General features: G+C 39.2%; 2 protein-coding genes across 4 annotated transcripts in view; one reads left to right on the forward strand and one right to left on the reverse strand.

The window, feature by feature from the left end:
- Nucleotides 1–12649, forward strand: part of GPR155 (G protein-coupled receptor 155) — a 29435-nt gene extending 16786 nt beyond the window's left edge. For 2 of the 3 annotated variants that reach the window (XM_054174323.1, XM_054174329.1), the window contains exons 8-16: nucleotides 1045–1129; nucleotides 1211–1301; nucleotides 2413–2662; nucleotides 4000–4098; nucleotides 5793–5926; nucleotides 7283–7378; nucleotides 8141–8205; nucleotides 8919–9056; nucleotides 11161–12649. In XM_054174323.1, the coding sequence (XP_054030298.1) occupies nucleotides 1045–1129; nucleotides 1211–1301; nucleotides 2413–2662; nucleotides 4000–4098; nucleotides 5793–5926; nucleotides 7283–7378; nucleotides 8141–8205; nucleotides 8919–9056; nucleotides 11161–11383 (1181 nt within the window). In that variant the 3' untranslated portion in view covers nucleotides 11384–12649. Of the gene's footprint in view, nucleotides 1–1044; nucleotides 1130–1210; nucleotides 1302–2412; nucleotides 2663–3999; nucleotides 4099–5792; nucleotides 5927–7282; nucleotides 7379–8140; nucleotides 8206–8918; nucleotides 9057–11107 lie in introns of all 3 variants that reach the window. The other variant, XM_054174338.1, reaches the window with a different exon arrangement.
- Nucleotides 12650–17182: 4533 nt separating this feature from the next.
- SCRN3 (secernin 3) lies at nucleotides 17183–24768 on the reverse strand. Its single transcript, XM_009906672.2, has 7 exons — nucleotides 24585–24768; nucleotides 24233–24414; nucleotides 23256–23455; nucleotides 22392–22604; nucleotides 19694–19856; nucleotides 19212–19392; nucleotides 17183–18473 (listed from the first exon to the last, which is right to left on the reverse strand). Exons 1-7 carry the CDS (start codon nucleotides 24750–24752, stop codon nucleotides 18318–18320), a joined length of 1263 nt encoding a protein of 420 aa, XP_009904974.2. The 5' UTR covers nucleotides 24753–24768; the 3' UTR covers nucleotides 17183–18317.
- Nucleotides 24769–24854: the final 86 nt, after the last annotated feature.

Genomic DNA, 24854 nt, shown 5'->3' on the forward strand with positions numbered 1-24854 from the left:
ATTAATGTTTTTAAATAATTTTACTATATTATTCAGAGTTGCATGTAGTTCTACAAATACACAGACTGCCCCGTGGTCATGATGACAGCGTTGCCTTGCATCTGAGGAGATACACTCCAAAGAATTGTAAAGGCGACATGAGTTTTTAAATCTATGGGGCAAAGCAATTGGAAGGAAAACCCTGGATTCCCAAGTAGTAGGTCACTAATCTGCAGGGGGAAATGAGAAAACAAAAAAGAACAAGGGCAACAGGGTTGGTGAGGGGCTTGGAGCACAAGCCCTATGAGGAAAGATTGAGGGAGCTGAGGTTGCTTAGCCTGGAGAGGAGGAGACTCAGGGGTGACCTTATTGCTCTCTACAACTACCTGAAGGGGGGTTGTAGTGAGGCAGAGGTTGGTTTCTTCTTCCAGGCAACCAGTACCAGAACAAGAGGGCACAGTCTCAGGCTGCATCAGGGGAGGTTTAGGCTGGAGGTTAGGAGGAAGTTTTACACAGAGAGAGTGATTGCCCATTGGAATGGGCTGCCTGAGGAGGTGGTGGGGTCGCTGTCACTGGGGGTGTTCAGGGCGAGGCTTGACAGGATGCTTGGTTGCATGGTTTAGTTGATTGGGTAGTGTTGGATGATAGGTTGGACATGAAGATCTCGAAGGCCTCTTCCAACCTGGTTTATTCTATTCTATTCTAACCTGAGGCTTCATTTGAGGTTTATGGTACAATATGTATTTAGCAAGGGTCTTGCCATTCTAGTATGTTCTTAAGATGTTTTCTGTGTGCTTGTGAACCTTTCTAAGCATCCAGAAATGAATGTTTAATATAAAATATCCTGAAATTTCTTCAGTGTTTCATTATTAGTATGATTTTTAATGACAATAGGTATCTCTATTTTACTTCATTAGGCTACAACTAGAAAAACAATTTTTGTCTATTTGAAGGTCTGAGAAGAATATCTTAGCTATTGAGTAGGTCACATCATAGAGTTTCTAGATTTTGTATTTATTGGCTCCTTTTTAATAATAAACAAGATATTTGTTTTGGGTTTTGTAGGTTTTCTGTCTTTCTCTTTGTTTCTGCTGAGGAAGAGAGAAACAGTAAAGATTCCCGTTGGGTTCATTATCGTAGCTGGATGGGGGTAAGTTAAGTCAGACGTTTCCATGTAAAATTGGTGGTAGCATACTAAATATGTTACTTTGTTCATACTTTGGTCTTTCAGAATTCCAACACTTCTGGTGGGAATCTTGCTAATTTTTGGTGAATGTAACAACACTAGTATTGACTCTGCCTTTTTCTATGGAAAATATCAGGTATGAACGTCATCCGTCCTCATCACTTCAGACTTCTTCCGTATCTAGTACCTTATTGAGAACTTGTGTTTTCTGTTTGCTTTGTATGTAAGTAGCTTTCAGTGGAAGTAAAGTCTTCCATAACAGTAGTATTACTATAGAATACTTACAGAATGATACAAAAATATATTTCTGTAATGAACCATTAGGAAAACTTGTTTGAACAACAATAACTTTCACAGGTATGCAACTATGACTAAGAAAAAGAGGGATAGGCTTCCCAGAGAAAAGGCTTAGGAGTGGTAATGCAGATCCCTTTTTCTGGTGACTAATTTGTAGTTTTGCTTGATAATTATCTACAGTTGTTATTATCCATTAGCTAATTAATGGCTTCTGGTCTGTGACAGATAGGATCTACATTACCTGTGTAGCATTAAGTGCTTGCACTGTGGGAGACTTCTCTGCACAATAAGGGGTTGAAGTCCCTGAGCCTGAACTATCGTTTTTACCAATAAATAGTTCGTCTTACCAAAGAATGTTCTAGCATAGGTGTTTGTCACATTTTCCTTCTGTCTTTCTTACAGATGTAGAGGCCATGAGTCTCTTGGGATTATGCATGTGGCACTTTCACAAGTATTAGATTGCTTCAGAATATTGGTGGCAGATCATTAGTAGGCTAAGTAATAGGATGCTCCTCATTGATGAGAATGGAAATTGAGCTGTGTCAGAGGGTGACAAAGACACATTCCTCTTTGGAATTAAAAGGTAGCTGAACTTAAACTCGAGCACTAATGATTCTGAGGTGAAAGATGATGATGGAATGTTTTTGGATTGCATGGGAGTAAGGGTCCCCACTTAAAAACCCAACCATGCAAAAGCAAAGAAACAAAACCAAACAAAACCACCACCAAAACAAAACAAACAAATAAAAAACCCCAAGTGCCTTAGTTACTCAGGCAAGGAAAATTAGTCACATGCATTGATTGCTCCTTCAGTGCCACAAGATGCAAGAGCAGTGAACACAGAAAACTGTTCTATTCAGATACATGTTAGAGTATTTTGGAAAACACAGACGTTAGACTGTTTTCTTCTATTTTGTATTCACATGTTATTTTCTTTGCTCTCTTAACAGATAATTACCACAGCAGTGATTCTTTTCATCAGTATATTGATGTCAGGTATCTCACTTATGTGCATGAACAGAAGTAGGGAAGAGTCAAGCTATGAGGTGTTGAACCCATATTCACCACGTAGCCAAGTGGAGGAAGTTGAAGTAGGAGGGAGTGAAGGGAATCAGGTTTCAGCCACTGTTCCTCAGTCTTCTGCAGCATCTTCTGCACAGAATTCTCCAGAGTCTCCTGCACAGCTACCTGCTGAAAGAGGTAGACAAAATGGATTTATAAAAAACGAAATGGCTTGGGATACAATAAAACAATGTTCAAAATTGAATTCTGACCTGGGAAGAATGGTTGTTTACACCTTCAAGTGTTATATCTAGTGTAACTACCTGAGGATTTAGTTTATGTTTCTAAGGAAATTGATGGTTATCACTGTAAGGGTAGGGGAAGTGAATAGGAAAAAAATACGTATATGGTTTCTATGTAAGCCGTGGTATCTTGATAAGAATGAGATAAATGCAGTTTGCTGGGCATGTTAGATTGCTTACCAAATAAACTGTCACTCTGAGAATTAATTGTATGCCAGCAGCATTGCTTCTCAATGTGTTTCTAATCCTTCTTGTCTGTATGTAGCCTTTTTGATCACTCTAACTGAAACTTCTTGTGTGCCTTCTATGTTTCTATATTCAGCACACTGGAAAAATTGTCTGCCTTCTCCTTTTGGGTTATTTTTTGGCATTGTAGTTAAAGCTGTATAGACTATATAGACTGCTGGGTGCTGCACTTTTGCCACAGCACCCCCATGCAGAGCTACAGGCTGGGGTCAGAGTGGCTGGAGAGCTGCCAAACAGAGAGGGACCTGGGGGTACTGATTGACAGCTGCCTAAACATGAGCCAGCAGTGTGCCCAGGTGGCCAAGAAGGCCAATGGCATCCTGGCCTGCATTAGGAATAGTGTGGCCAGCAGGAGCAGGGAAGTCATTATGCCCCTGTACTCTGCATTGGTTAGGCCACACCTTGAGTCCTGTGTCCAGTTCTGGGCCCCTCAGTTTAAGAAGGACATCGAGACACTTGAAGGTGTCCAGAGAAGGGCAACAAGGCTGGTGAGAGGCCTTGAGCACAAGCCCTATGAGGAGCAGCTGAGGGAGCTGGGATTGTTTAGCCTGGAGAAGAGGAGGATCAGGGGTGACCTCATTGCCCTCTCCAACTACCTGAAAGGTGGTTGTAGCCAGGAAGGGGTTGGTCTCTTCTCCCAGGCAACCAGCACCAGAACAAGGGGACATAGTCTCAAGCTGCGCCAGGGGAGGTTTAGACTCGAGGTAAGGAAAAAGTTCTTCACTGAGCGAGTCATTCATCATTGGAATGGGCTGCCTAGGGAGATGGTGGAGTCACCGTCCCTGGAGGTGTTCAGGAGGAGATTGGACGTGGCACTTGGTGCCATGGTCTAGTCATGTGGTCTGTGGTGACAGGTTGGACTCAATGATCCTCGAAGTCTCTTCCAACCTTAGTTATACTGTGATACTGTGATATTGTTATATTTGGAAAATAAATTATGGTAGTGAAGGAAGCTAACTGTCCTATTATCCTGTATATGCCTAATAGGTTGCTGTTCTTGTCAGACAATAAATGGTGAATTATCCTGTGCTGGAGAAAGCAAAGTGTCAAATTCTGTTGAAAGCAAAGTTCCTCCAATTGAAACAGGTAAAGCAGTAGTGTCTGTAGCCCTCACAAAGAAACTGTCTGTTGTTCTCTCAACTCTACTTGCATACTTGAATTTAATATGAAATATAAATTATTAGGCAATATGTTAGGTGTTGGTTCTCTTCTGCCTGATAGTCATTAGGAATCATGTACTGCTCAAGATAGACAATTGTTTTTTAATTGTTTTGGGTTTTTACCACTAAATTACTTTAACAAGTCCTTCTGAACAGTCAAACTTTATCTGTCTGTCACTGCCTTGTTTGGATACTGAGAAGTTGAATGCATAACCCTACTTTACTTCAAGTTTTCCTCTTAAACGTACTTTTTTACATTCTCATATTCACATCGTGTGTCTTCTGAAAAGGCCTTCAAAGCCTTTGTTGTAATCATGCGCAGGTTTTAAATGAGAAACCTGAATGAGATCTGGAGGAGCAAGCGCTTACTGCAGATTAGATCAAATGCCCATGCTGCTCTACTATTCACGTCTAGAGGGGAGAGATGAAGAAAATTGACTAAAGGGGCATTTAGGAGTCACTAAAATAGAAAAAATGCATCAAAGTGATGGAAAACTGCATGGTCAGCCCATTCTCATTGTATGTCACTTTCAGTAACCAAAGATAGCTGCAGGGCAACCTTTCTCTTTTTCCTATTTTCTTGTTTTGTTTTTGGTTTGTTTTGGTGTTGTGTTTTTTGTTTTGTTTTGTTTTCTTTCTTTGTTTCAGCTTTACAAGGAAGTTCATATCCTTACACTTTGCTTGGATGCAAAATTTCACACTGAAGCATAGTTCTGTCTCCTCTCATATGCCTCCTCACAAAATGCTAGCTCTCCACCCACTGCCAACTATTTTATCTATTAGGTAATTCAGACAAGCATCATAAGAATGTCTTCCAATGATAGAAGGCAGATAGTTTAATTTTCTTTATCCTAAAAGATAAGATAGAAAATAACTTCTGATACTGAGTGGAAATTGTTTTCAACCCTCTGAGTGAACACTTCAGAACTGTAAATCAGTAAAAGCAAATAGTAATAGATACCTTGTGTAACTTTGGCGGCAATAATTACTAATCCTCAACTGCTATGACAGGTATCTGATGCAAATTCTTATGTATGTGCTTGCCAGGAAGTTTTTCACTGCCATCTAGAGGAAGATACTCAGAATTCCTTTGACTCTGTAGCTGGAAGACAAGCAACCATTCTCTTACGTGTATTTGGTTCTTTTGATTGAGAAAATGATGACAGTGTTCTGGTGTACCATGTTAAAATACAGTCATAGAACTGAAATAATCATGGTTCATGGTCTGATCTAGAGCTCTACATCACTACAATACAGTGGTGCTGATGGTATATTTGAAATATTTGTTCCAGAAATGAATTAGGAGTTTTAAATCTGTTCTGAGAAATGGCTATTTTTAAATTATTTCTATTAGTGTTTTCTAAATACTTACCATGATTCAAGTTTGCATAAAACCTTTGATAGAAGTGTTCTGTTGCAAAACTGTCTTCGTTTGAGGTATTGTTTCGTTCAAGAATAAATACCTGGACAGGTTATTATCAAAGCTAATATTAAATTGTGTGTGTGTGTCTTCAGTACAGATACTCACAGGGTAATTTAACTCAGGAAGTTACATTAAAGAGTTTGTTCATGGAGTTTGTAAGTCAGAAACCTAATGAAAAATTTTGGTTTGTCTTTCAGCTGATCAGTGTGTGAATCGTTGCAGTGCTCAAACCTGTGTATTGGCTCAGGAAGAACAGCTTCTACAGACTGGAGACAAACAGTTGGCCAGACATGTGCTGCTGTGCTTACTTCTTGTTGTTGGCTTGTTTGCTGTAAATACTTTTTTTTTCTCTCTCCGTATTGTTCAAGTCATTAAGCTAGAATGATTTTCAGGAAAGCTATATAGGCAGTCCAGTAAAACTCTTCCAATTACTCATATAACAATTCATTAAATAAATTAGAGGCCTTATTTTTGTCTCTTACTGGAAGAAGAATGTAATGAAATTATTTTTTCAGTGCCACACCATAAACTAAAGGCAAGTTAAGATTATATTAGTGAGCATGCCATACTGGAGAACCCTAAAGGGAAACAAAAAAAAGTGGAATTGTATCTTTTGGCAGCAAATTCATCACTACTGCCCCTCTTCCCATTTTTCTTGAAAGCTAGTCTTCTGTAGAAAATAATTTTTAAAAAAGGAGGAATTCTGCTTCTCAAGGAGACTACACAAATTGTTCCATCTGGTCATACTTATATTTGGAACTGATTTTGTTGGTTTGTTGTTTCCAAGCATCATTATTAATGATAGTTGTGAAGGTGGCTGCTTCTGTGCAAGAGTGTGAAATACCAGAATCTAATGCAGTAGGCATATAATTTGAATTTTCAACTGTGGCAAAGATGAGAAGCATCTTTCTCTGTTTGAATGTAATGCTCAAAGTTGAGCTTCTTGTGGATGACAGTAGTGGAAGGGGTTTTTATTTGGCTCAAACGTTTTATTGCAAAGGACAGTGTAGCACAGCTGTGTAGTGTAGTAGCTACTGCTATGAAGTTACAAAAAGAAACATGTATTTCCTATAACAAATATTTCATGCTAGTTTTTAATATTTTTAAAACATCTGTTATATATAAGAGGTGTTGCAAATGTTAACCTTTATTTCAGTTGTACCCAAATGATTACATAGATACCGTGAAACAAGACCAATTATATGTAAGAATTGGCCTTTACAGCCAAAGATGTTAACTTTGGAGGATTTTTAACTTTTGTCAAGCATCTAAAATAGCAGAGGTGGCATGTGCTTCAGCTTAATACAATCTTAACTATGCAGAAAATATGTAGAAAGTACTGGACTCAGTTAAACAGGTCTAAAAACAAATACTGCAAATCTATCTGGGTTAATATTGCCTGTGCTAGGTTGAATCCCTAAGTATGCTTAAGGCAAGTGCCTTTTGTCAACATGTAGAGAGGCAGGATCTCTACACTGGTATGTTTTGCATTATTGTGTTTTAAAACAAACGAGCTCTTCTCCCTCCCTTCTTATTTGTCTTTATCTGAATAATTTGTTAAGATGGTGAAAAGCATGCAGGAATCTATTGGCATGTGAAGAGTGAGAAAGTGCTTTTGATTTTTATAATCAGGTCAGGTTTATGGATTTTATTTTGGGGGGCTTTTTGTTGTTTTTTTTCTTAACAGAATCTTTCCAGTTGTTTGTGGTGGCTATTCAACCAGGAGCCTGGAAGGCTGTATGTGGAATTGCAGTTCTTCTGTGCCGTGTTTAATTTTGGTCAGGTTTGTATCAACATTTGTTCTGAAAATGAGTTTGTTAGTGGATGTCACAGCAGATGCTGTCACAAGCACTCTTAAGTTCAAGTCCTCAAACAACGCTGAAGTTGCCAGATACTTGGTTTGCCTTTTTATGTCAAGCCTTTTCTTTTGCTATAAGCCTTTAAGTCATTATCTCTTCAGTTTCAGTTTCAGTACCATTAAAAGCTGACAGAGGTATGATTGTTCCAGCTGTGCATGGCCAATTTCAGTGCAAACTGACACAGGGTAGCTTAACTGATCTATGAAGGTGAAAGCAAGACAGTGTTGGTACACACACCAGAGATCCATGGACAAGTGTGCCTACAAGATACACTGCAGTATCAAGCAATGATACTAGTTTGGAGGCAAAAGCTGCACAGAAAAATGAATGAACTAGAGAACATTCTAGCATTCAAATTACACTGCCAGTTATTTTCTTGACAGTAACAAAGACAAGTTTAAGTAACTGGCTCTGTAAGGATAGCCAGTTATCTTAACATGTCAGTGTCACAGCATTAGGTTTAGCAAACTGTTTCTTAAAGAGTTTCTTTGATGGGCTATTAGGGATTAATCTGCCTTTTTAAGGCCAAAATGAAAAATCAAAGCAGAAACAAATGTGATTTGAATGTTACCTAGGGAGACAGAGTTTTTATGTGTGTTTTTTGCAATGAGTTTTTAACGTTTTGTTCCTGTTCATTAGGAACCAAAGTTTGCTTAATGTCGCCTTTTCTATATTTTTTCCTCCAGGGTTTCATTTGCTTTGGTATTTTTGGCTTAGATAAGCATTTAATCATTCTACCATTCAAGCGAAGGTAAGCAGAATCTTTACACTTAACACCTACAACTGTCATTATTAGCAATAATAATTTTTAAGGGTACTGAGTGTTTAGCCTATTGCATTTAATTTCCTAGTTGCTCACTCTTGAAATTTATTTTCTTTCCTAGTTTTGGGGAGCTAATTGCAGTTCACTGTGCCTGATCTTTTACTGCTGTTCTAATGACACTCCCAAAGACAAAAATCCCTATAGACAAAGTCTTTGGCAAATGATGATGAAGTGTGCGACTGGATCAGAGAGATGATGGATCGTCAGAAATAATTTCAGATAATAAATTAAAGCTTAGATGTGAATGATGAAGCAGCTTCTGTCATCACTGTTTTACAGTCCTATGTTCATAATCTCATGCAAGTACTTTGTGTAGATAGGCACTTTCACTGTGCAGGCATAAGCCCTCCAAAGCCATCTTTAATTTAGAGCTGGCTGGCTGTGGTGTGAATCCAGCAACTAAAGCTGGCCCCCAACTACTCTGTTTTTCCTATTTCCTGAGCCTAGAACAAAACTACTCAGTGTACAAAGGTCATATAGGTGTGTTAGGACGATTGTATATAAAGTATTGGGCACAAAATGAGTAAAACAGTTGTGATGAGCTTCCCAGTTTAATGAGTTCTGTTCTATTATTTGCTGTTTGATTAAAAATGCCTCTGGTTAATTTACTGGTTTTAATTTTTTTTCCCCTTCTTTTTAAGACTGGAATTTTTCTGGGGAGGAAGAGAAGCAGCAGGGCACAGCGATCCCTCTGTACCTGAGGAAATAAGGATGACCTGTCAACAGTTTGTTCGTTATCATAGAGATCACTGTGTCAAAAGTATTGTCAGAGGCAGAAGGTAAGGTTCTTCCCTGCACATACAACCTGTTGCAAAGGTCATAGCTCACCTATGGAAATAATTACATGCAGTTTAGTCTGCCTGTGGGCAATTTCTGTTGTGGAGTGTTCAAGCCTTAAAGTAAGGATGAAGAATTTAGCAGTAGCAGAGCAATGTTTCTAGTCTTACACTGAAACACAGGTGTGAACGTTATCACATTATCCCATCTAGCTTTTATACAAATTATTAAAAGTTTTATGTGTTTAAGGCATTACTCCAGCATTTAGCTGGAGTTCAGGAGAGAAAAATCTTTCCAAAGAAAGTTATATGGTGATGTCTGTAACAGGGTGCATGTGTCTGTGAGTCTGGTCACACCTGAAAAAGTTTGTTTTGTTTTGAGATTAAGGTGTCAGTATTTACGTGGCTGAATGTTTATTAATCAATAGCTTTACAGGTGGCAAAATCATTGTAACTGATGTCAGTGTATTCAGAAGTAATTTTACAACCTTTACACCTTTGGGGTTCATACAATTTCTTCTGCTTATTCCTTCTGTGAGACCTAAACCTCAATTTAGGAGAATAGCAAAGGTTTCAGAGGCAAATTATGACACTAAAATCAAAGATCATTCATTCAGGTATTGTACATGGATGAGAGGAGAAGCACAAACAGAAGTAACAGAAACAAGAAAAATATTCTGCCTTTATTTTAATATTTACTGTATGAAATGTAGACGTGAAGAAATGTTCTAACAGGACGCATCTATTTTTCTTGTCATGTGAGCTTTTAAGCAGAATTAGTTTGGCAGGATGGAGCGGTCTTTTAATGGTCAGGTAGTCCAAAACCATATCCCAGATGTGGTTTTGACAACGTTGTGATTGCATTCAGTCCCCTTAGAATTCAATAATGTTCCTTAGGAAATAGAATAGTGAAGTTATCTACTTAGGAAAAATTAATTGCAGCAGTTCAAAGTCTTGCTTTTTTTCATGCCGGACAGAAAAGATGTGTTTGAAATAGGACAGGTTTTACAGCTGTGTTTCCCATGCATCTGCTGCTGTTGTGCTTTCCTGGACTTTGAGATGTTCATTTGGTTGTTTTGTGGGGTTTGTTAATCACATATCCACCAAAGGATACACAAAAACGTGGCATCTGTTGCTTTGCTGCTTTAATGTTTGTGCAGAACTAGTTTCATGTCTTATTTCTCCTTGTGAGTTGAAAGAAAGCATTTATCCATTTAAAATACTCATCTAACTTCTATCCTCTTTGATTTAAACATACTGTAACTGAGAACTTGCAATCATGGATTTTAATTTATTTTAATTTTTTGCTTCTCTGCTAATAGATGTTAACCCTTGCTCTGTGTTACTGCTACTTTTAAGTTAAAAAAAAAAATAGTAGTAGTAATAGTTTGGGTTTTGCTGTCTTGTGTAGCTGTTAATCATCTTCAGAAACACGGTGCTTGAGTTCCATAGAGCAGATCTTAGATACCCAGAAACATTCATTGCTACAGGTAAACTTATGAATGGTATTTTTACTGCAACTGGGTAGGTGTTAGTGGCATTGCCTCATAAATATGTAAAAGAAAATTAGTTTAGTCTTGTAATGGTTTTGTTTATTCTTAGTACTGCCCATGTGGTAAATATTTAACTGGGTGTTCAAGTGAAGTGTTTTTTTTGCTTACACTGTATGTAAGCAGTTAGTGTCTGTCTAAAGCTATAGAGAAATTATAAAACAGAATTAAAGTGTGCATTGGGTCCCTGTTGCTGCGGGAGTGCTGTACTCGAACCAGGTACTTTGTTGCAGAAATAACTGTCCAGGAAACAGAATTACATTGTGTGTCTCTTTAGGAAAATTGTTAGTTGTGCTCACTGATGTTTACTTCATATTCACACAAGCCTAAAATAACTTTGTACCTGCTTTTTGCTCCTCATTGAAGTGTCTGTACAAAAAGGTAGTGAACATTTGCATGTCCCTAATACACAAGACTTGCAAATGCTCTTCTAACATGCTCTTACCTATCATCATGTCTTTCCTTGTTTCCTGCTGTTTTTCCTTGCCTTTCCCTATCGTGCAGTGATGGTACCAGATTTACAGAACATGTGGGTGAATCATTCCTTTGACATACAGGTGTGGTGCAAAGATCTCCACTGGCATCTTCTTTGGCTGTGACCTGGTGAACTGGCTCATTCAAGTTGGCCTCGCCTCTGACCGTGGTGAAGCCGTGATGTATGGAGACAGACTGATGAAAGGAGGCGTCATCCAGCATATCACAAACGAGTTTGAATTTCGGGATGAATATTTGTATTACCGCTTTATTCCGAAGAGATCAGTTCCAGTTGAGAGTCATTGACTTGAGCATGTAGACAGAGGACAGGCAATTAGGGGTGAGTCTGACCACCTCGTCTGCCTTCACCACTGGAATTGGCAGTATTTCAGTCCTGGGGCTCCCCAAGAGTTGTGCTATTTTCTCTTTTAAAGTTAAGAGATGTGGTTCTACTTGAGTCTAACCTGAATGAAATGGTAGCAACTGATATTTGCTGAGTGTTCCAACCCAAATGCAACAAGAACAAAGTAAGATGCTCTGCATCTAGAGCATTTTTTTTTCAATTTTGAACAAAACACATAGTAAAATGTGTGTCGCTGTCATATTAGAGAGGCATTATAACAGCAGCTTTAGCGACTGGTGCCACAAGTTAAAACAAACCAACCAAACAAAACATGAATGGGAGAGATTTTTCATGTTACTCTATTTTCTCCGTATTTTAGTGTGATAAAATAGCAAGGTTTATGGTCAGGCTTTCTCCTAACTTCATGGAAGATTTCTTCCATCATACCCGTTTTTACTACTCTACTCCTATCTAGCCCCAGAAAACTTTTCTAGCTGTTTACACCTCAGGCCAGGTGGTTAACTTCTTCCTTAAAGATAAAATCCTCTATTTGTAAAATCAGAATTGTTGTGAAGGTGATTCTGATGTGAGGTAATACTGAGTGGAAGAAATTATAGTTTTGTACAAACTTACCAAATTTTAAAACTGTGTAAAAATATCCACCACTTCCCCACGTTAGGAAAAAAAGTCCCATATAATGGAATTTCATATCAAATTGTTGTTTCTGATGTTTTGCCTTATGGTGGCAGTAACAGCTTTGTCAAGAGTAGATCTTTTAATTTATTATTTTTTTTCCCTTCTGAAATTAGCTATTCCAGTTTAATTCAGAAGGGCCAGCCTTAAATAAAGATGTTCTGGATGCCTTGACTTGTGCAGGTATCCCAGACAAAGTAAATTATCAAATCATAAAGCTTTTTAACTTAAATATTTACATCTGTTATATAAAGAATCCAAACTGAACATCCAAGTTAGGGTTTAGAGTAGCTAGAGAACCTAAATTTTTGGTATTGGATGCCTAGCACAGATTTCTAGTATCCTCCTATGATGATTAAATACCTACTCTGATGTCATTCAGATTCCTGTGCACTGAAGGCCGAAACTGTGTCTTCTGCAGTGTTTTGGAAAAGGTAAAAGACAAACTGTAGCATCTGATAGCCATTATACTGTCTTTTTAAAACTGCAAGAACAGCATTTATATACCTATAGAAAAATTTTATATGGTGAGGGAAAGGAAAATACTTGCTCAAGCATATGAATAATTCTTCTCATCCTCTTTTTGAAAGTCCCTGCCTTTTTTTTTTTAAGTACACAGATTTGCACTGCTTATGCATCTAATTTGTATTAAGAATTGAAAGTGATTTTAGCAGCCTAAACTACTGTTCAAGAAAAAATTGTTTTATGGTACTTATAACTCCATGCAAGGCTTATGTTGGAAAAATAATTCCTTTACTGTCAGTCTTACTGCACTCCTGCAGTGCACACAGAACCAACTGTATCCTACCACTTACCTATGCTACATGAGCTGACATATTGTAATGTTTTCCAGCAACAAAATAATTGACAGCTGTATCTGGCTGTGATAACAAAGGAAATCAATAGAGTATTTCCATTGCAACTGCTTAAGATGGCTACATCAAATATTGTGGAATAATTGGGTAAATGTGACTTAAGAGCAGAAGCCATGAGTATGTCGGGCTTCTAAGTACTGTAAATTCTCAATAAATCTGTTACTTGATTTCAGAGTTCTGAGCTTTGATGTGATGTGAAGGTCTGAGAGGGTTATGTGTGCATGTCAAGATTTACAACAAATGTGTTTTCCTGAAAGATTTGTTGAAGTGGCTTTCGGGTTTCTGACTGGGTATTTCTTAAATCCACCCTTTTCGTCTAACAGACTAGACAGACCTTTTTAGGGATGTTTCACATTGTCATATACTTACCAAATACTGGGGGGGTTAATTCTTCAGATGTTCAAGAAGTTGATCTTAGGTCAGTTTTATGGTCCTATGCATAGCCTTTGTTTGTGCACCTTTGTCTTTCTTATTTTCATCTTGAAAGTCCTGCCCCTGCTTCCCTTTTTATTATGGCTGTGCCGTTTCCTAGCTTTGAACACAATGTATCTGTTTTAAGTAAGAAACAGCTCAAAATGTTTGCTTAGGGAAGGTTCCCTGTTACAAGGGTGATGAAGAGAACATCTTTAATTTACAGCAGACACCGTTATACTAACTGTTACAATGTTGTGACTGCTAGTAACATACCTGTTAGTCTGATGATGGTAAATAAGGAATTAAATACAGGACTACATATAAATTACTAGTGTCCTGGTTTTAACTCAGCTCACAGCTGAGCACTAGCAGTCCAGTTACAACAGTGGCTCAACTCTCAGGTACATGGGCATCCACACGGTGTACTTTGTCCACCAAGTTCTTGCCTGAGCAGCAATATCTTGCCACAGTTCAGCTGGCCAGATGGGTTTCCATCTGCACTTCCAGTTGTTTGCCTTCCATTGGTGTAGCCACCCCCACAAAGTATTTGCCACTGTCCAGGAGTATCAAGATAGAGCATTGGCCATTTTTCTCACTCAGCAGTACCTAAAACCAGTTGGATGGCTTTCACCTCTGCAAACTGACTTGATTCACCTTCTCCCTCAGCAGCTTCTGCAGCCCCTCGTGGGATGCCACACAGTAGCCTTCCACCTTTGGTGCTTTCCCACAGTGCAGCAGCCCCATCAGTGAAGAGAGCCTATTGCTCTTCATTATCTGGCAGTTTGTTGCATGGGGGAGCCTCCTCAGCACCTGTCTCTCCAGTTGTTGAATTAATTTGTAAATAGGGCTCAGGGAATCCTAACTGGTGCAATATTGCTGCCAGTGCACCATTACAATGGTAATTGGCAGCTGCTGATCTTCAACATTTAGCAGCCTCACCACAAAAGGGTCCTCTGAGAGGTGAAACAAAGTGGTCGGCCATTTTCTTTCCTCTATTCCTAAGGTGGCTATACCAAATGCCCACCAGTATCCTTTTGGATCCTTGAAATACCCTCTCCTAAGATAGTCTATACCACAGATGCACAGGGCCCCTGGGCCTGTCTCGATGGGGTCTTTGTGCCATTTATTCCTGATTAGACTCACCTCAGCTTCTAACACACTCAGCTGCTGGGTTTCCCGTCACACCAGAAATGCAGACGTATTCCACCCCCTCGTAGTTTGAATCACAGGATGTTAGAGGTTAGAGAGGACCTCTGAAGATCATCAAGTCCAACCTCCCTGCCAGAGCAGGACCATAGAATCTAGCACAGGTTGCTCAGGAGTGCATCTAGACGGGTCTTGAAAGTCTCCAGAGGAGACTCCACAACCTCTCCGGGGAGCCAGAGAGGCATCAGGGTTTGATGGCATCAGAGAACATTGTGTCAACTAAAGCTTTATACTCTTGGTTTTGATGTGCTAGGCCATCTGATCCACACAGCCTAACAGAGCCAATTTTCCCTCTCCTCTACTTGATTAGAGGCAGGGGCCCTCTAATCTTGATAAGAATCACTTGCATATTGTAAGAATGCCTTGGAGACCCCTTGAAGAGGATCAGAAGCAGTATCAATCTGTCTGCTCACTTTGTGTGAGATTTTCCACTGAAAACTGGGGCAGCATTGTTTTGAGAAGGGTTTCCTTGCAGTTCAGACTCCTGCAGCTAGAGCTGAAGTGGACTTCCCATGTCACTTCTTCACATTTTCATTCTGGTCACGTAAGTTAAAACCAGAGGATACACTGTGGTATGTGCTTCCCAGATTCTCTCTCTTGCTTGCTTTCTAATAGCTGAAATATTAGACTGCACATGCGGGGAATAGGATTTGTTTGACCCTTCAGGACAGTGCCTCCATGGCTGAAACACAGGCCCGTGCATTAGAAGAGAGACATCCCTCATACTGCTGAAGCAGGGTAACCACAAGAAATCCCAAGATGTGAGTGTGGTGCCCCCCATCTTGTCCTTCATCCCTCCTAGTGGGGCCAGTCAGCTTAAACCAATACAACTAGGTACTTCAGGAAACCCAAGAATAGACTTCTAAGTACTTTAGAAAGCAACTCTTTATTTCTGATAGATATTTGCTGCCATCAAGGATCACTAGCAAGTTTTAAAATTGACCATTTGAAGTGTGTCAGCAGTTGATCTAGTGATATGTGAATTTTTGGTGGTTACAAACAGCTTTGCTTTAAAGATGTGGTCAGCAGTGCAATGAGTTCTTTTATGTTGAAGGTAGGTTAGTGTGGGATAAATCTCAGTTACCCTTTAAGTTATAGTTCCATGAAAACATCCACTGAACAAATAATTCTGGAGGAGTCTCCAGTGAAAAAGTGGATCGTCTTTTCTAGCATTAATCTCAAATTAATTGTGATAACAAACAAGGGGCAATAGAAACTCTTAATTTTTCTAGGTAGCAATCTTAGTGCACTTTTTTTTGTAGAAAAAAATAATGATCCTTTGTAAATCTCTAGATCTTTTAAAATAAGCTGCAAGATGTATGCAGAGACATGCAAGGGTTGCCCTCTAGAGGACATACAGATTTATGGGTTTTTAATATGTGATGGGAGAGGTATTTATTCCTCCTGTTCTCATCTTCATTTCCTGTTTTTACACTAAATGTGTTCTAGGAGGATGAAATGCCAGGAAAAAATGGTACCACAGTATCTGGTACTCTTCTGGTGATCACTTGATCTATCTCCACACATCACACTTCTACTTTGTATCCTGTAGACCAGTGAATAAACACAGCACAGACACTAGAGTAAGAGAATACTACAATTCTACCAGTATGCTTAGCCTGGTTAATTGCCACCCCATGATTAAGTGGCCAAGAAATTCACTTAAAGGCTGCCCTGAAGGTCACTGCTTTCACTCCTGTGTAACTTCAGTTTGCACTAATGTTTTGCTATGCCACCTGTAAACTTGACTCATACCTTGGTTTCCTGCAGAGTTTTACCTGGCATTTATTAATGCTTTGCAGTTACCAGAGAGCTAGTTTTGAGCAAGCTATTTCCTTACTACGTCTGCAAACCGCATTGTGTGTGTATATATATATATATATATATATATATATATATATATATATATATATATACACACACCCTTTGCCTATACTTTACCAGTGGAGAGTGGAAATAAACTAGCTTATAAAATGACATAACTTCATGTGTATAACCCCATCTTTAACACTGAGGTAATTCTAGAAACTGATTAAATATAGAATACCCATCAAATAATGCTCTTTCTGTGGACATGCTATCATGTCAGGTACTGCCACGGTAGCTCCAATTCTCCATTTCATGTTCCAAGTTCTTTCCTGATGGCTGCAGAAATACTATGTTTTGGATTTGTTTTTCACTTCCAGTTACACTTTTTACCCTGTTTGATTGTGTAGTAAAGACAGAATTTTCTTTCTTTGTTGCCACGGATAATAATATTACTGTCACATATTGATCATTACTTTTAAAAGGATCAGAGTGGAAGAGTTTCTGGCAGGGCAAAATGTTTGATTAACTCCATAATCTAGTACTTTTTTGGCAAGGTAAGTTGTGATTAAAAGGCACTATACAAAGTGGAAAAAAAAAGGTTAAGTCCTTTTAGGTGTCCTGCTGAGTACATGAATATACTTGTGTACCCCAACCTCCTCCTTAGTTGCCCACATTTTAAAAGTAACAATTCAAGAGCCATTAAAAAACTCACAGACAATGTGATAAGGTGTATTGCAGAATTAATTTCACAATAACATTGCATGAATAAGTTAATTTATTTTTTATATCAGGGTGGGGAAAACAGGGAAGTGCAAATTGTATGGTAACTCGCAGGATGCTTGCACTGTTGAATTCCATGTAATTAGATTTCACAACAGATCACAGTAAAATTGTAACCAATTTTTTTACTGTACCTCTAACTTCAGAGAAGGGCCACAAGAATGATCAAAGGACTGGAAGACTTGCCATATGAGGAAAGACTGAGAGAACTGGGTTTGCCCAGCCTTGACAAGGCTTAGGGGAGTCTTTATTACCATGTACCTGCACATAAAGAGTGGCTATCAACAGGATGGAGACTCCCGTCTTACAAGTTACTCCTGAGGAGATTTCTGGTGGACTCCAGAAGAAAATTTTCCACCATGAGAAGAGTTAGGCATTGGAATAATCTTCCAAAAGAAGTAGTAGATTCCCCTATATTAGAAAGTTTTAAGATTTGGCTTGAAAGGGTGCTGGGCCATCTCATTTAAACTATACTGTTACCTAGGAAGGTTGGGCCAGATGATCCTTGGGGTCCCTTCCAACCTGACATTGTGTGATTGTGTGATTCTGTAACTCTTAGTGTCATTTTATACTGAAGGAGCAGAAGGCTCATATACAAAACATATCTCAGAATGGTTTTGTCAAACAGCTGCATATCAGTCTTGCTTGACTTGTATATCCCTTCCTTTTAATTCAGTGTAAGTAATAGGGTCTACATTTTACGAAGTCCTTCAATGTCACCATTTAAATTCAGGCAATGTGAACTTCTGCTACAATTGACTATAAAAGCTACATGTGAACACTACAACTGAGTTATCCAACCCTCAGTTGTGTTCTTCATTCAAAGATGGAGCTGTTCCACAATTTAATCAAGCCATTGCATTCTAAGTGCATCTGCTGTTGACAAAATCAATCCCTGCTGACAGCTTTATGTCACAGACAGACAAAGCAAGTGCCTAGCTCTTAAAAGCCTTTTCAATGTTGCTTCATACAACCAAGAGCTGTTTGGCCTGAATATGAAGCTGCATCTTTTTAAACTGTTCATACTAAATGGTACATTGAAAATAGAATGTAATCTATATAGCCACTTCAGTAAAAAACTGATCGTAAAACTGATTTTTACTATATTCAAATAGCAAGTTTAGCTATATATTTTGAGTTCTTCTTCTACACACTGTGGAAAAAGGTTAACCACTTGGTTAGTGTCGAGACAGCCGTTTTGCAGGATTGATTCCATTTCACTGATCTTCTGTTTCTCCAATTCCTGTATGTCTTTCAGCAGCTTTTTACCTTGGTCCTGCAAAAAGAAACATCTGCATTTCACTAAAAAATATACAGAGTTATGTAGCATTCACCCTAACAAAATTCTGTTCCACTGTCCTTATTTTAACCTCTAATAGTTTCTAGGATACAAACTTGGTTTTGTAGAAGTTAGTATCATGACAGGTTTTTTTTAGAGATCTTTCCTAACATCTTGCACTCATTCCATCTCTAGGTATTTATGCTACCAAAATTTAACTGAGCATATGCCTTATTTTTTAGAATGTGGATCTGTAAATAGAGGAACAGGTACTGTTAAAAGTAAGTAACTACCTCTCTACTTCACCTTTGTGTCCAGCTATCTTTGTGATCTTGTTTCCTTTCCTGTCCCTACTAAGCAATGATAAAAGGCACGTCTCCTTACTGCCTCAGACCAGAGTTCTGAAGGGTTTTAAGTACTCTTATCAGGAGTTGTGTATTTGCCTGTGGCTGCTCAAGCATTTCCCCATTATCTGACTGGCACAGAGGTATATGTAGCCTGCTGCACTACAAGAGCACTACAGATGTTGGGCCTGGGAGTACAGCAAAGTGCTAGTTGCAAATTTTAGTGTTTGAAACATGTGCCAGCCAGATGCTGAAACAATGGGCTTCTGCTGCACTGCACTGTTCTCTGCAATTCATCACAGGGCATTAAATAGTATCACATTAACAAAATGTGAGCAAGGAGCTTATGTAAACCACCTGCTTGCATTGAAATCTAATTTAATCAACGTACCTGGACAGTTTCCATAACTACAGCAGCACTTTCATGTTTTTTATAGAGCTCATGTCTTCGATCTGGCTTATTCTGAAAACGTGGCTGCTTCTTAACTGGATCATCATGACCAAATGTAGGGGAGCTAGTTTTCAATAACTGAGTAATACTGGGCACAAAAATGAAAGGCTTGAATACAGACCTAGGAGAAAACAGAAGATCTTTACTGATAGGGTTTTTTTTAATTAAGACAGTAGATTGCTGTTATTTCCTCCCATTCTTCTAATTCCTTGTTTTAAGTCAGTGTCATGGCAGTATTTCACTAAATAGACAGCATTACTGTACATAATGTTCTTCCTACTTTTTGAATATATTTCTGGGGGAAGTTAGAAAAACAAACAAGCGAGAAAACCAAACCAACCAACAAAACAAAACAAAAGGAATAATTAGACAAATTGCAGATATTTGCAACTTTTTATCCCAATTACTTCTTGTTATATCACCTTGCAGGATCTGGAGTTCCAGTAAAGAAGTGAACACATGGCATATTAGGCTGCTGAGGCAATATGGACACCATGCTTCCAGTTGTCATAAATCCACCTTCCATATTAATGCCACTCTCTTTGTCACGGAGAATTTCCATCATTGTTTCACAAGTGATGGATCCTATTTAAGATACAATACAGTTATTTACACACAGCACTGCTTATGATACCAACTAACTGGCATGTTCTCTACAACTGGCTGCTTTTTCCTTTGAAAGGCAAGACCAATTTTGGTTTATCCATGTTGGCAGAAGAAAAGAAACATCTTAACAGCATACCTCAGTGTGTAACACACTTTAAAATGTTATTGTTTTCCCCAGAGTATTTATTTCAAAGAGTAGGTGATAATGAGCTCTAACATTTATGACTTGGAAAAGAAGGGAGATGATGACACATGATGTTTCCCAGAAGGGTAAAATACATATGGCTAGCGAATGGCTGTCCACACAGTAACTTTTCAGATGAAAATAAGTAGCTTGGATTAAAGGCTGAGCTTTATAAGCACTGTGTGGAAGTTAAAATTAATCACTGTAGTAATTTTTTGTGTTTGTGTTAGTGTTAATACCACTACGTTGCTTTGGAAATGTAAAAGAACAAAAACTGTGCATGGATTTTATGTGTACCTCTGGAAATGTAACACCAAGGCTGTCACCTTTTCCTTTATTATTTTTTTCCCTTTTTTACATTTTATTTTAATCATCTGACCTTCCAAAGCACTTAGACTTCAAGTTGACAATCGAAAGGATGCCGTGGAGAAACATGTTCTACACTTGAAATCAACACAAACTACAGTAGTACTTCCATTTGTAAAGAAGTCTTCATCAACTACCCATGTGAGGTATAGTACCAAATGTCTCTAAGAATTCTTTCTTCTCAGGTGGAACAAAGCCTTTTCCACATACGTCTCTGCATCTATTGTGTGTCACGTAGTGTCCAAATGATACCACTGTTCATGTATCTGTACAGTGCTTAAATCCTGTCATGGTATCACCAAGCAATCCAATATTCTAACAGACAGCACCTGTGTTTTTCTTTTCAAACCTGGTATACCACTTGAGTGTATACTTATGGCAGAAAAATATAATTCACTCTTTTTTTTTTTAACTTGAAGGTATAATCTACCATTTAATCTTCTAGTATTTTACTCAGTGAAGTTCTAATTGCATAAAGATCCTTCTTTGAAACTGCTTTGCTGTTTACTCTTACAGACTCACTCTGTTGCCAAGTCAGATGGTCTCCAATATTATTTTTTCATACACAATTCAGATTGCCTGTAGACAGCCATGCAGCACCACATTTCAGCAAGGAAACACGTAAATATTTCCACAGTTGCCCGGGAAAATCAGACAACTAACAAAATCAGCCATCAAGTTGAATCAAGGAAATTAAAAGAAGCAACAGTCAGTTTGTCAACTGCAAGTGGGCAGCTTGTCCAGCAGGAAAGGTCTTACAAATTTTCCACTAGACTTCTTTATAATTTTGTATTCCTGAAATACGTTCCCTGGTTTTTTTAAATCTAAATAATGTTTATCTAAAAATGGTCTTTGTGTGGTAGGCAGCCTGGAAAAAAATCTTTAATGCCACTGAGAAAGAAAGCTGAGAAGGTTAGACTGATTAAGAAACCAATGATTTTACTGATGCTGCAAATCAAATAGCTTTTAGCTAGGGCACCTATTTAACTGACACCACATGAAGCTGATAGCCTGAACACCTAGTGTTCAAATGGTTCAGGTAAATGTCTGAAAATGGGGACTTAGAATGAAAACAATGACAGAATCTCAGCATTTTTATAATACAAGTAAATACAGGTATTATGAAAATGCTTGCTGTACTCAGAACCTGCAGTTCCCAAAATGAATGCAGGATTTACATGATCACTGGAGCAGGATAGCAAAAGGTAAGTCATTCTGAGGCATTTACTAAATGCTAAACCTGATCTGGCAGACCTCACCCAAATAAATAGAAAGAGGGGTGCAATGTAATTTTGGTTTAATAATTTCAAATGAGCAAGTCAATACAGATGGAGCAAAAACCTGCCAGGTGGACACAGATTAACTTCTTTCTATAGAGGTCTGAAAAATAAGTAAGTCAGCGATTTGGAGCATCTGCTTAGAGTGCAGAAAATTATGGTGCTCTGTTCTTGGTGTGTTTTGTTAGAATCCACAAAGTTAGAGGAGCACTTATGGTGGAACTACAAAGACTTAAAAACAATCTGTGCTTTTGTGGTCTTAGACCTATATGAATGGTACCAAACTGAAGTTACTCATAAGGTTAGGTTTGTGGCTGCAAACCACCGTAAGTCTGTTTTAGTCTTCAGGGGGGGTTTTCTTTGAGGTACAGTAATAATGCATAGCCTATCAAAGTGTGTCACAGCAGATCATAGCAAGTATTTAGTAGTGTGGCCATAATGTGACCTCTTGGTGTTTTTACTGTAGCTGTGTGTTTGATATTTGACTCGGTTTAATTTTTCCTCATCAACAAACTGGAAAAGAATTCAAGTTCAATGTTTCTCCTATAGGTAAGAAGTCACTCTACCAAGTTCTTGTTCACCAAATCATTTGAATGATTGCCCACATCAGATGTCTACTAATTTATGGTTTAAGTTAACATAGCTTAAAACATAGTTTAAAAACATATATAAAACAAAAAAAAATACCTTTGTGTTTGTTCAGAAGTTTATAGCCTTCACAGTATCGACCTCTGGATGTGGTCATTCTGGCAGTATTTACATAAGAGTATGTGGCAGCAAAATCAAATTCCTTTTCTCCATCCCACCAGCCCTTGCTTTTGGCATATTCCTTCAGTTCTGGATGTCCTTTGTCAATCTTGGTTGTGATAGAGAGCTGGTTGGAAATATTCCGCACGCCCCCTGTTTTTAAGGTGAGGAAAGAATGTATCTGAAATACATCAAATGATTTTTCTTGGTACTTCGTTTACAATTAGTTTATTAAAGCCAGTGATGCACTTGAAGAGTTTCCTACAAGATCTGGGAGTCCTGTGGCTTATTATTGGCCTTCTCTCCCTAGCTATAATGCATCATTCAGATTGAAATTTCACTGCCACTCAGTTCTGACTCATTTACTTCTATTGCCAACATCATATTTCAAGTCTGTGAATTATTCCTATCTTTAGTATTTTTAATCTTGGGCCTCCAAAGATATAGCTTGTCCCTCTGAGGCCACTGGAATAATCATCGATTTCAGGACTCAATGCACTTGACCTTGTCATCAGATGAAACTGTGATCAGTTGCCATCAAGTCTTAAAAACATTTCATACTGCTGTCATTCTCATGCTGACCTCTGTTTTCCAAGTGCAGAAGTGGTCATTTCTGAATCTGGAAATGACTCAGCCCCCCTGTGAAACTGCTAGCCACTCCACACTGACACCCTAGGAAGCAGTCTGCTTGTACATGTACATAACTGGGAGCTAGTTTGATGCCTTGAAGTGGTAAATGAAAAGTGGAGAACTGCTAGTTGTCATTGCATTTCAATTATTTAAAACAAAGAACACCATCCATACCTTCTACTTTTTCTGCTGCCCAGTATTTTCCTGATGTCTCCAGCACCCATGCTTCCTTTCTGTCAGCTATCAAAAAACTATTGTAGTATGTAAATGCCATGTGGCTCTCCATGCAGTTTCCTCCCTGTCCATACTTTTCTAGCAAATCAACTATGACAGCAAGAGCCTTTTCAGCTGTGTCCGCTCTCTCCAGTCCAAGCCTAAAACAAAAGGAAGATGTTATCTTTAGAACTATAAACTTTGCATGCAACTCTTCAGCCTGAGTATTTGAATTAACTTGGAATGCTGTTTCTATATATACCTGCTGCTTGTATGATCTGGTAAGAGAAAGAAGCAAGTCACCTAAAGAGCTTGTTCAAGGTGGGCCCCTCTGTGTCCTTGACATGATGAGAAACAACCAAATGGAAATACAGAAAGGCAGGGAGAGGGCTCCTAAGAAATGCCTGCAAGTCCTGTGTGGGTATTGGAACTGGGGGAAACAGTCCAGGAAGAACTGACTGGCTACTGCAGGTTAATGAGATTTACATTGTACCCAGTAAGGCACACACAAGAAACTGCCATGATTTCTATAGATGCATGGCTACACCTGAAACTTAAAAAGACATGTTTGAAAGATAGGGGAAATCGGAGATGAGTACAGAGCCTACAAAAAAGGCCAAAAATCTAGTTCCTGAAGTCCAGTTGCACTCTTTTTGAGTCATGTTTCAGTTTGGTATAAACCTTGTAGAGAGAAAAACGTATGATCTCCTTGACAGATTCTGTTCTAGCACCTGATACCTCTCATGGATTCTCAGCTCCTGGTGGAGACCTAGTGGCCCATGCCAAGAAACGCTTCATTTTAACTACGGTTAGAAGAGCAGAAGACACAGGTGTGTCTTCTGAAAGTGAAAGCATGTATTTCCCCATATAGCTCAAAACTAATGTTTCAAAATTCCATTCTGAATTCAGTACCAGTTACCAAAACAGCTTGTGCAAACCTTACGAGGTCCATGCCGAGAAGAGCTTCATCCTCGCAGATCTCCTCTCTCCCCCACACCGCTTCGTTCCCGATACACACGCCATGCTCGTTGGCGCCCATCTCTGCCCCCCAGAGCCAGGAGGGGCGGCTCAGGACCACGGCGTGGGTCTGTTCGACCTGCTCGATGGTGATGTAGGTGCACTGCAAAGAGACAGAACACACAACAAATCACCTTTCAAGTCAGGGCTGCGGCGAGTATTCCCCTTCATTAATCGTCCAAATCGCAGGCTAAAAATACAAAGGAAATAGGATAGAAGAGGTTGGGGTTTTCGCCTTCTCCAGAAGGCCTTGTCGTGCTCCCGCGCCCTCACCTCCAGCGCTGCACCGGGCGGGTACGCGGCGGCCGGGAAGTAGACGACCTCCTGCACCTCGTCCGCCGGCCGGTCCGAATTCTTTCCGAAGATGACACGACCAGCCGCCGCGGCAGGCGGCAGCGCCACAAAGGTGTCGCAGGAGCGGGGCGGCATCTGGGGGAGCATGCTGGCGACGACAGGGACTCCGCAGACCCGGCGGTGACAGCGACGGCGAGGCGGGGCTGAGCGGCTGCGTGGCCGCGCCCCGGCAGGAAGGGCCTCCCGCCG

The sequence above is a fragment of the Dryobates pubescens genome, chromosome 2 (assembly GCF_014839835.1).
Source record: "Dryobates pubescens isolate bDryPub1 chromosome 2, bDryPub1.pri, whole genome shotgun sequence".
In the NCBI taxonomy this organism is placed as follows: domain Eukaryota; kingdom Metazoa; phylum Chordata; class Aves; order Piciformes; family Picidae; genus Dryobates; species Dryobates pubescens.

Bases quoted from the DNA above. Each gene is read 5' to 3' on its own strand.
- SCRN3 (XM_009906672.2), bottom strand. From the start codon at position 24,752: ATGCTCCCCCAGATGCCGCCCCGCTCCTGCGACACCTTTGTGGCGCTG. The intron at 24,415-24,584 runs GTGAGGGCGCGG...GTCTCTTTGCAG, and splicing joins CGCCCGGTGCAGCGCTGGAG to TGCACCTACATCACCATCGA. The intron at 19,857-22,391 runs GTATTTTTTTTT...TATCTTAAATAG, and splicing joins ACTTCTGAACAAACACAAAG to GATCCATCACTTGTGAAACA.